Below are 12,544 nucleotides of genomic sequence, written 5' to 3'. Positions count from 1 at the left end.
TAGGTAGGTCAACTGATCCCACTATTTTCAAGCCGCTTATTTTGACGTTGAAGAAACAAGGAAACAGATCTTACCAAATCTTAAAGTTGAAAGTGTCTCTTCATAGTTGATGTCAGCGGGACTCAAGGCAGCGATCTACAGGAGTGACACACAATGTATTAATCAGTGTTGTACAGCAGACTGTCTGTCTGTATATCTGTCTGTCTGTGTATCTGCCTGTCTGTGTGTCTGTGTGTCTGTCTGTGTATCTGTCTGTCTGTGTATCTGTCTGTCTGGTAGTCTGTCGGTTGGTCGGTCTGTCTATGTGTCTGTCTGTGTGTCTGTCTGTGTATCTGTCTGTCTGTCTGGTAGTCTGTCGGTCGGTCTGTCTGTCTATGTGTCTGTCTGTGTATCTGCCTGTCTGTCTGTGTATCTGTCTGTCTGTCTGGTAGTCTGTCTATGTGTCTGTCTGTGTATCTGTCTGTCTGTGTATCTGTCTGTCTGATAGTCTGTCGGTCGGTCGGTCTATCTATGTGTCTGTCTGTGTATCTGTCTGTGTGTCTGTCTGTTTGTCTGTCTGTCTGTGTATCTGTCTGTCTGTCTGGTAGTCTGTCTATGTGTCTGTCTGTGTATCTGTCTGTCTGTCTGGTAGTCTGTCAGTCGATCGGTCTATCTATGTGTCTGTGTATCTGCATGTCTGTGTATCTGTCTGTCTGTGTGTCTGTCTTTCTGTCTGGTAGTCTGCCTGTCTGTCTATGTGTCTGTCTGTGTGGTAGTGTGTCGGTCTGTCTATGTGTCGGTCTGTCTATGTCTCTGTGTATTTGTCGGTTTCTGTCTTTCTGTCTATCGATGTATTTGTCTGTCTGTCTGTCTGTGTCTGTCAGTCTGTCTGCCTGTCTATGTCATGTATATGTCTGTCCAATAGTGTTAACAGTGCTACACAACAGAAATACCACACCAAAGTTTAACACAAACACCCCACTCTGACACATTATTTATTATGTGGCACCAGGAATCAAAACACCGCCCTTCCCCTCTGCGGGCATCTGCTGGGAGACAGCACAGTCACCATGTGCAGTAATTGTACACTTACCATGATGGTTTTGCTGTTGCCACCCAGAGCATTCTGGAGCAGTTTCGTCAGAACTGAGTCTCGGAACGGAACTACAAAGAGAAATACATCATAAAATGGTCGCTAAAATCAGCTTGCCGTAAAACAAAACTTTACTGTTTATCATGATTAAGCTAAAATCTCATAAAAGTTGTATATAACTAGATCTAATGAAACAACACAACAATCAGATCAAAGTTTGAACATGATTTTGAATATTTTAGATTTCAGTTTGCGATTATTTGCTTCATAATATGATGCAGAAATCCATTGCATGACATTTTACTACGAAGCTAAGATTATATTCACTATTGACAAAAGCCCCCAAATTTTACAAACAACAAACTAGCCGCAACCTTCATAATGACCATCATTAATTATTATCAAACCTGTTGTCTTCACAAAGACACTAAGCCCCCCAGTGCCCTCTTGTCAAGGATGAATCAAGGCCAACATTGACCCATGGAACACTATAACATAGACTGACCCACAGTTTTCTTCTTGCCCATGGACAGGTCAGCTAGGGCCTTGATGCAGTTGCCGAGTGTACTGAGTGACTGGTTGATGGCCGACCCCTCCTTCAACCGATCTCCTGTGGCCCCAGTGCTCTCTGCCCTCTCACTGTAGGATAAAGCACAAGACGTGATATACAAGTGCACTCTTTTTACTGTAGGATTAAGCACAATACAAGAAACAATACAAGAAACACAAGTGCTCTCCATGTGCTTACTGTAGGATTAAGCACACTACGTGAAACACAAGTGCTCTCCATGTGCTTACTGTAGGATTAAGCACAATACAAGAAATGCAAGGGCTCTCCATGTGCTTACTGTAGGATTAAGCACACTACGTGAAACACAAGTGCTCTCCATGTGCTTACTGTAGGATTAAGCACAATACAAGAAACACAAGTGCTCTCCATGTGCTTACTGTAGGATTAAGCACAATACAAGAAACACAAGTGCTCTCCATGTGCTTACTGTAGGATTAAGCACAATACAAGAAATGCAAGTGCTCTCCATGTGCTTACTGTAGGATTAAGCACAATACAAGAAACACAAGTGCTCTCCATGTGCTTACTGTAGGATTAAGCACAATACAAGAAATGCAAGGGCTCTCCATGTGCTTACTGTAGGAATAAGCACAATACAAGAAACACAAGTGCTCTCCATGTGCTTACTGTAGGATTAAGCACAATGCATACAAGAAAGGGCTCAAGAAACACAAGAAATGCTCTCCATGTGCTTACTGTAGGATTAAGCACAATACAAGAAACACAAGTGCTCTCCATGTGCTTACTGTAGGATTAAGCACAATACAAGAAATGCAAGGGCTCTCCATGTGCTTACTGTAGGAATAAGCACAATACGAGAAACACAAGTGCTCTCCATGTGCTTACTGTAGCATTAAGCACAATACAAGAAACACAAGTGCTCTCCATGTGCTTACTGTAGGATTAAGCACAATACAAGAAACACAAGTGCTCTCCACGTGCTTACTGTAGGATTAAGCACAATACAAGAAATGCAAGGGCTCTCCATGTGCTTACTGTAGGATTAAGCACAATACAAGAAATGCAAGGGCTCTCCATGTGCTTACTGTAGGATTAAGCACAATACAAGAAATGCAAGGGCTCTCCATGTGCTTACTGTAGCATTAAGCACAATACAAGAAATGCAAGGGCTCTCCATGTGCTTACTGTAGGAATAAGCACAATACGAGAAACACAAGTGCTCTCCATGTGCTTATGTAGGATTAAGCACAGTACAAGAAACGAAAGTGCTCTCCACATGCTTACTGTAGGATTAAACACTATCCCCAGGAAGTGTAACAGCAAGTAGCGTTTTTAACATCCTCTGTTATTACATTGCCTAGGATCAAACCACTGATCTCTCCGGTCCAACACCCTATCCATTACACCACGATAGAGACAAATAACACTTCACCATCCACCATGTACACACCTGCCAGCCAGATCCACCAAGTTGATAATGGATGTCTTCGTCATATTCTGGTTCGCTTCGTTCAGTGTCTTCTGCACAAATGTGACCGCCACAATTGTATGGGCTCGACTGGATTAAAAAATAACAGCATTGTCATGATACAGTGTCTAACCTTTCATAAAAATATTCATTATCCACACATAAAAATTCATCTTTGTTTCAATGAACCATATTTTTGTAATATACAGTACTTGAGGATTTATCTAGACCCTCTCAGAGGCCAATATTCTGCCCCAAGTCTGAGGCAAATCTGATGATGCAGTGGATTTATCCCTGTGTATTGACCTGCCATACACCTTAAGTATTACAAGCGAGTCCGGTAATTCCGCCCATCCGGTAATTCTGCGTAGCTACAATAACGTACTTCCGAAGGTAAATATCGTCTGCTACCACATTTACGCTTGAAATCTGGACATTTCTACAAGGGACTGGCTTTTAATCACTAAAGGTAAGTAAATAACAATAATTGTCAGATAAATTGACAGTTTTATGAAAATTCGTTTTCTTCAGACTTTTAAACCTTTTTCTTGATTATTCAGAATTGGATTTAATATGAAACACTCTTCCTTACATTGATGAAGTGATTTTTGAAAATAATCTGGCCCTAATACGCTTCCATACTTCGGATCTCCAGCCGGATGTTATGCGCATCTTAGAATCGTATAAAATCTTATAGTCGTCAATAAAACTTATATTCTAGGTAAATGTGATGCATACCAGCATGTTTAGTCACGTAAACCACGGAAAATAAGAGACGTTAGTTGCCGTATTGCGATCGATGTGCTTATGTGCGCGGAATTACCGGACGGCATTGTATACATTTAAAAAAGTTGACACTAAACATGCAGATATGGAATTAGTGATGTTAGAGTGTGTTATTTACTTTCAGTTTGTGACAAATTCTGAATATAGCCGATATCAGTCAAGGAGTGTTGTAATTTCAAAAACAAATCCACGTTAATGATATTCTGAGCTTCAGTCCGCACTAATATATATACAAGCAACAAAGACACAAACAGTGAAAATGTTCAGTAGCTCACCTGCTGGTGGCGTTCATGTTGGTAGAGGCAACTGTCCTGTTTCTTGTTCCCTCGTTGATCTTGTTGTCAATCGCCATGTAACTGTCCACAGGCCAGGAGGTAAGTGTGTCCACTGAAACATACAACACAAGGTCAAGGTGAAATAGATGACACAATGTCAAGGTGAAACATATAACACAAGGTAAAAGTGAAACAGGCAACACAAGGTCAAGGTGAAACAGACAACACAAGGTCAAGGTGAAACATATAACACAAGGTCAAGGTGAAACAGACAACACAAGGTCAAGGTGAAACATATAACACAAGGTAAAAGTGAAACAGACAACACAAGGTCAAGGTGAAACAGACAACACAAGGTCAAGGTGAAACATAACACAAGGTAAAAGTGAAACAGACAACACAAGGTCAAGGTGAAACAGACAACACAAGGTCAAGGTGAAACATATAACACAAGGTAAAAGTGAAACAGACAACACAAGGTCAAGGTGAAACAGACAACACAAGGTCAAGGTGAAACAGACAACACAAGGTCAAGGTGAAACAGATAACACAAGGTCAAGGTGAAACATATAACAAGGTAAAAGTGAAACAGACAACACAAGGTCAAGGTGAAACCGACAACACAAGGTCAAGGTGAAACCGACAACACAAGGTCAAGGTGAAACCGACAACACAAGGTCAAGGTGGAACTGGCAACAAAATGTCTAGGTGAACCACAAATTAGTATTTTAATAGGACGGTTCATGTCTTTGGGAAAAAATAATCATTCACAAAAATGAAACATTTGGTATTGCTACATATTTAGCATTTACTGTCCTCGTTATGACTTGATGATGTCGATGCAAGTCACTGATAACATTCAGCAATCTACAATGAAGCTATCAAAGATTGTCACATGACTCCTTATAATTTCTCTAGACTAGGTCAATGTGACACACTAAATGTGAGTGTAAATGTGTGAATGTGAGTCTATCAGTGACACAAATACTGTGGGTTGTTCCTGCAACTATGCTAGTCCTCACATGCTACTGTCTGTAAAACTACTAATACTGATCAAGGTTTTGGTCACCTGTTGTGCCCTTACTTTCCTATTCATATCATTTTAGTGTGGGCCGGGTACGTAAGGTTCATAATACATAACTACTGTTTGAATGTTTTACCATAGAATCCCTTGGAAGGGTGCTGTCGAACTTTGAGACCTCCTTTCTGTGATGATTTGAGATTGAGGAGGTCCCTAACTTGCTCATTGTAGATCTCCAGCATGCTCAGCTTCACCTGCAGACAGAACCATACCACAATTACCATCGTTTCCTCACCATCATCACCACCACCACAAACATCATCGTCGTCATCGTCGTTGTCATCATCATCACCACCACCACAAACATCATCATCATCGTCGTTGTCATCATCATCATCATCATCATCATCATCATCATCATCATCATCATCACCACCACCACAAACATCATCATCGTCATCGTCGTTGTCATCATCATCATCATCACCACCACCACAAACATCATCATCATCGTCATCATCATCATCATCACCACCACCACCACCACAAACATCATCGCCATCATCATCGCCATCATCATCATCATCATCATCCACCACCACCACAAATCATCATCATCGTTGTTGTCATCATCATCATCATCACCACCACAAACATCATCATCATCGTCATCATCGTCGCCGTTGTCATCATCATCATCATCACCACCACCACAAACATCATCATCATCGTCATCATCATCACCACCACCACCACAAACATCATCATCGCATCCATCGCATCATCATCATCACCACCACCACCACCACAAACATCATCATCATCACCGTCGTCACCACCATCATCATCATCATCACCACCACCACCACAAACATCATCATCACCGTCGACATCATCATCATCATCATCATCATCACCACCACCACACAAACATCATCATCATCACCGTCGTCATCATCATCATCATCATCATCATCATCACCACCACCACCAACATCATCACTGTCGTCGTCATCATCATCATCATCATCATCATCACTAATAATAAAATCATCACCACCAAAACCACTACTTCAATTATCATTCCAATTGTCAATATCATCATCTACATCACAACCACACCATCACCACTATCATGATCATCACCATCATCTACAGAATCATCATCAAGGTAATAGTTTCTGACACTTTTACACACAAGGACTTTTATTCCAAGATTTTGATCTTGGCCCTTGTATAAATCTAAATATGACGTGTGTTGATGATTTATTGTTCATAATGATGCTGTTTTAGTTCTATGTAAATCCCTTGGATATATTGAATACTCAAACTGCTGTTTACTACTTAGAATGAACATAACAATACAAGCTGTGAGAACTGTGATGAAACAGTGAGACTATTGACAAGCTCACCTGATATTCTTCCCCCTCCTTGGCTGTTGTCTTCTTCTCGTTGATGCCACGGAACAGGTCCTCACAGGCAAGGGGGACAATCCCCTTGTTGGTGCCATAGCCCACCATGGAGTATGACTTGCCGCTGCCAGTCTGACCATACGCGAAGAGGGAGCAGTTGTAGCCCTTCCAGGCATTGTCCAGCACCCCCTTTCCCAGGTCGTCAAACACAACTTTCTGCGGACACACAGACAAACATGGAAAACTGATTCCTGGCAGGCATGTAGCAAGCCATTTTTTTCGAGTAAGCCAATACGTTGCAAAGCTTCATATTATAATATTGAAGGCTTGCCCAACCTTTTTTAGCAATAATCATGCATAAGCCCGGGCTATATTTTTATAATGGTAGCTACGCCCCTGTCTGGTACACTGAGAACAACTGTACACATTGACAATCACCATTTCTTAACCATGTTCACAGTAACCCCGGTAACATGCATTTTTTTTCAGAAAGTGGTCAAATGTTTTATTTGGGATTACACCTTCTCAGTCCAAAGCAAAGTATTGACGCTAGTAGAGGCTCAGTCTCATCCAGGATACGAACCCACACTCTAAACATGAGGAGCCAAATCATCAACATGCGAAGTCTGCAATCTAACACACAAAGCTACCAGGGTTCCCACAAATGTCAAGGTGTTTGAAAGTAAGACCCAAAACAATACTAAGCCCTTCCAAAAGTAGGGCAGGAACAGAGGTGGATCCCGGATTTGAAAAAAATGGGTACATGTAATACCTAAACCAGAAGTGACTTGTCTGAGGACACAATTTGGCAAAAGTAGAAATTCTTGGACTACTTTGTGTGAAGTCCCATCCGGGATTCAAACCCACACTCTACAGTAAGGCACTGAAAAGGGAGCACACAAAGTCAGTGGCCTGATCCCAGTGGACCACTGTCTTACTCTGAAAATGTGGGTTTAATCCAAGACAGGGCTCCAACCAAAACGGCACCAACAAGTCACCTGAATACATGACACATTTTGTGTATAACAACGTCTTATCATATTTTTATTATTCATTTATCGCGATGTTTCAGAGATAATTCTGGTTATGATCATTCACCTAATGAAGGAACAAGAATTAGCACAGAAACTGTGTGATAAAGAAGAAGTTGTTATCCATAAAACTCGTCATGTATTCATGTTCGTCCAACTTCTAAATGCCTTTCAAGAACAACAAGTCACCTGTGTGTACTGTACACAATCCTGGGGTGGAAATATCTTTAAAACTGCTAGTGTACTCCGGTACAGTGGCACATGTAAAATCACTTGCCCCGATAATTTTTCCACTATACCGACCGTTTTCTTGTTGATATTTTAAATAATCAACATAATTAATATTGGAAAGTCAACTGGACACCAGTACAGTGTGATATACAAATTTGCTTGGCCGACAGAAAAAAACACTGGACTCGGGCGTTGGGCAATGGGTTATTTCCACCCCTGCAATCTACTATTTCAAAGATACTCTTTCAAGAACTCATTAAGCCAATTATTCATCAATTATGGACAGCAATGAGTATTCTGAAAACATATTGCGCAGAGGTACAGACAGCTGCCTACCTGGTCAGCATACGTGGACGAGCTGGGCTCCAAGTATCCATCGTCCCTCTCTGAGTATCCATCATGGGACCAGTATGAGAAATCAAAGGCAAACTTCTTGGGCTTTTCCTTGGTATTTTCTGGGTCTGTGATCTCGGTCTGAGTACCAGTCATCTTGATAATGACGCTAGCCTTCCTGGCCGTCTCACGCGAGTTGTGGACATCGTCAAGGAAAACAATCATTGTATTGTGGCCTATGTGCTTAGCTTGCTTAGACATGATCGAATAGTGTTCCTTCATCACTGACATCAATGAAAATATATTAAAATGTTGTCATGATGATGATCAGGCACATAAAAGATAATATTTGTTGGGTTTTTTTCTATATTAATCATTGTTAAGTTCATCGTTTGAAACATGGAACTTTTCACACAAAATATAAGAGAATTCTTTCTTTTAACTGTTTAACATGTTAAATTAAATTTTATTCCACTATGGTAAACCTACACTATTCCCTGGATCCAATCCCGTAGTTCTCGCAATCTCTAAACAACTGACCTTGATTGTAGTTAGCCAGTTTGATCAACAATATTGCAGTCAGTCCCATTGAATACGATAGAGTTTGAGAGAAATTGGCATCGAAATACTGACTGAGAAAAGAAAGCCCTAAAAATCTTTGTGCTGAAAAGGATGTGTCCATGGCCACAAAAACTAACTGTTTCTGTGGTTTGTAGTAGTGGTGGTCGGATTAATTGGAATATCGATGATTGGTGACTGTGACTAAACAACCAAGCAATTGATCATGTTTTCTCATAATCGAACACAAACAATTTTGGAACACTTGTTTGCATGAACAATATTTTTCAATATAGAACAAGTTTTATGGACAACATTTTTCACAAGGATGTTTTGTCTGTCATTAAATTTACATTTCATAGGCACTACAAGCTCGTTCCAAGTCATGATTGAAGTTCTCTTAAAGACTCCTGGAAATTTATGTTCCCAACATACTATTCATCCTCCAAAGATGTGAAATTTGCAAAGGCATTTTGTGCAATTTACAAGGAAAACAAAAACAAATTAACAACGTATTGTTTTCGGGTTTTTTTGTGTGTGTATTAACAACCATAACAGGAAAATTTTATAAATGGCACTAACCAATTATTTTCCATGATTGATCGGTTGTAATGAACCAATCATCCATTATGAGAGTTTAACCAATTCCCAACACTAGTTTGTAGGCAAACTTAAGTACCTCCCTTACCTATGCCTTTTGCCTTAGGCCTAAAAAAATTGTTGGGGTTCCGATTACCCAATCGACCCTTGAATTCTGGTGCCAACCCTATATTGTTTAAGCAGTATGACTAAAATAAGCTTTCAGATACCATTGTATTTTCCCAGCACCAACGGACATTGGTCATTCTGATAGAGAAAGTCGACATGATGGTAGCAAGCTTTATTAAATAAACAATTACATTGATAAATGTGTTATGAGTTTGTACTTTACTTCTAAAAAAATGTAGAAAGAAAAATCCTGCCTACCTATCTTAAATTTTAAAGAGGTGTAAACAGAACCACAACATTTTTTTATTTGGCCTTATCTAATACTCGTTTGGTCAGTAAAGGTTGATGAACCTTGGGAAGAGATCCAGGGGTTGATGAAGGTTTGTGAATGTATCTGCTGTTACCAGTAGAGGACGTAACATGTACGCGAGACAGTCCCCCGTTACACGTACAAGTGACCACCTGAGAGATACAAGAGATGCTTACAGCTTGTTCACCGATCCTTATTCAATTTAATTTGAATTAAAATATGTTTAAACCAGATACAAGAGATACTATTATATCTAGTCCCCCTTCCCTGTTAAAGTCTAGACATTAATAGTTCATGTACATGTGACTAGAGACATCAAACAATTGTTGCCATATTCTTCATCTGTGACTTGTTCTAAAAGATTTTTTTTCCATACACTGTATTCTGAAAAGTGGATTAGTCAACAGACACAATACAATGTGAAGACCCCTCCAAACAACAATATTTTGTTTACAAGATATTTCAAAACACACAGTGTATAATAAACGAGTTCAACATCATATCTTTTCCAATCAAAACAAAAAAATATCTTTCTGAGTTTTTTAATATTGACTGGGGAATAAAATCAGATGTTTATGTTGTATTTCCACATGGTACTGGCTGCCTAACAGATACCGCCATGTAACAGTTATCGCCAATACATCCATATCACACGCAGTTCCGGTCACTTACCATGCTTACACTTCGGGTATTTTTCCCACAGTATTTGACAAAAATAAAGGACAGCAAAAGAAAATTCTTCACGGTAAGTAACATAAGAGAAAAATTAATGATAAAGTTGGGAACCCTATAAAAAAACTAACTTAGTCAGGGGGATGTTACACGATCTATATAATAGCAAGTTCAAGTTCACAAAAGTCATTAATTGTTTCATTCCCTATCAATCTACTGTAAAAAACACTCAGCTATTCACTAGTAAATTATTCGAGGTTATTTTATGATATAAATCTACTACATTATTTCACGAATGACATGAAAAATTCTGAAATGGTGATAACTGTTACAGCTAGCTGCGAGAAAACACCTATTTGTACTGCCATGATTCCCTTCCGCCGCATTATATATTATACAAACATGATCGGCGGCAGTGAACGGGCTGGACACAGAGGTGAATAGCTAATTAAGTATCATAATTATTTATGTTTCATTAATTTAACGAATGGCGGAGTAATTTTGTAAATATCGCTAAAATATGGCGATAACTGTTCAGCAGCCAGTACAGTTTTAAGATCTAAACCCTTTAAATAAAAGCGACACTTAAGTTTTTTACATGATGTGTGTCCCTGGTAATGTTTACAGGCCGTCCTAATAGAGCTGAAATATTGCTGACACTCACAATAAGCACTCACAGAGACATATATATTGTGCAAACTTAACACAATAATTTAGAATTTAGTCAGGTCACAAAACCCAACAACAAAAGATTTTCTACCTGGAAAGTTTTAATTTTATAACGTCTTCTTGGGGGGTTCGTTTAAATGATGTTTACAAGGGAGTTCATGTATTTCTAAATGAAAACTGTATTTACATACACTGCTTATTACAGACATAATGCAAACACGCCCCACTCCACTTTATCTTTACATAAGAGACCCAACACAAAAACAAACATCACCCATAGCAATAAACTCTACCATGAACGTTATTGAGAAATTATTCTAGCCTATAGGCTAAATATCATTGCTTGTACTGTATCTACATTCAAACACGGCACTGAAATATAAGCATAATTAAAACAATAAAATATTATTTCGATTATTTTAAATTTCCAAAAATAGAGCATAAGTACTTATATAAACGTGATGACAAAACGACGAGTCATTGTATAACGCTATTCAAGCACATAAACATACGTCAAACATTTTAGTCTAACAGGGAAATAAATAAGTCATTGACAAAGCAGACACAGGTAAATCGTGAACTGTTACTTCGTGTTGCTTACAAAGAACGACAACAAAAGCCGTACAATAGCAAAGGATATAAAAGGCCTGACCCGTACGGCTACCCGAACGTTCTCCGCCATGATTGTCTTGACAAGTGCGCGCCGTGTCTGTCAGCCTCCCGCTTTTGTTTCTTGGCAAATTGTAATTATCTTCTCCTGGTTGAGAAATACCTCCTCTCGCAACTGTGGTAACTCCAAACTGTATTCCTTCACAGATGTTGCGACACTGACAGGTTGTCGTGTTTACGGCAGGTCGATTGTTTCAGGCTAATGGTGAAGACAACACATGACGCCACAAGGGATCAACTTCCGTCAACAAAAGGGGGACAAATCTACGGTTACCATGACTTCCGGAAAACAATTCAGTGGGCGTGGCAGTCAAATCGTGTGACGAAATTGTGGACCTTTCATAGTTAATTCACTATATTTTTTAGTGAATAGTTTAGAATATTACAATAGTTTTAAAATGAACGTATAAATACACAAATTTATAGTTTATTTTAGGGTATTTATCGTTTGCGGTAATACGTTTACTAAATAGTATAGTAAATAGTCCGTTATTTACACTTTATTTAACCCGTCCATTTCTATGTATGCATGACATAGTGGTTAACTGTTAGAATTCCGTTCTCAACAATATTATGCCGATCTCACATAACTGAGAAAACAAATCAAAGACATAGATACATACAATAAACAATTGATTTGTAAGTTTGTATCACCAGTAAATTTTTCCAAATTGAAACAGAAGTATGTTATTTTTAAACCAAACGATATAATGTTAAATGTTTCACCTTACCACTCGCTGGTTGGTATTCGGAGGTACGTGATTGGACGATAACAGAATCAATCAATTCCGCAAGAC

The 12,544-nt window shown here is 39.2% G+C and overlaps 1 protein-coding gene across 1 annotated transcript in view; it reads right to left on the bottom strand.

Moving 5' to 3' along the window:
• Positions 1-11,979, bottom strand: part of LOC124283260 (kinesin-like protein KIF28P) — a 51,572-nt gene extending 39,593 nt beyond the window's left edge. The window contains exons 1-9 of the mRNA XM_046719289.1: positions 11,719-11,979; positions 8,165-8,359; positions 6,567-6,782; positions 5,294-5,408; positions 4,134-4,245; positions 3,055-3,162; positions 1,578-1,711; positions 1,073-1,143; positions 75-135 (exon numbers count right to left, since the gene is read on the bottom strand). Coding sequence (XP_046575245.1) covers positions 75-135; positions 1,073-1,143; positions 1,578-1,711; positions 3,055-3,162; positions 4,134-4,245; positions 5,294-5,408; positions 6,567-6,782; positions 8,165-8,359; positions 11,719-11,760 — 1,054 coding nt within the window. The 5' untranslated portion in view covers positions 11,761-11,979. The remainder of the gene's footprint in view (positions 1-74; positions 136-1,072; positions 1,144-1,577; positions 1,712-3,054; positions 3,163-4,133; positions 4,246-5,293; positions 5,409-6,566; positions 6,783-8,164; positions 8,360-11,718) is intronic.
• Positions 11,980-12,544: the final 565 nt, after the last annotated feature.

This window comes from Haliotis rubra, unplaced genomic scaffold (genome assembly GCF_003918875.1).
Source record: "Haliotis rubra isolate DU_JTF1 unplaced genomic scaffold, ASM391887v1 Scf311, whole genome shotgun sequence".
NCBI classification, from domain to species: Eukaryota; Metazoa; Mollusca; class Gastropoda; order Lepetellida; family Haliotidae; genus Haliotis; species Haliotis rubra.
This window is presented reverse-complemented; position numbering and strand designations above follow the sequence as displayed.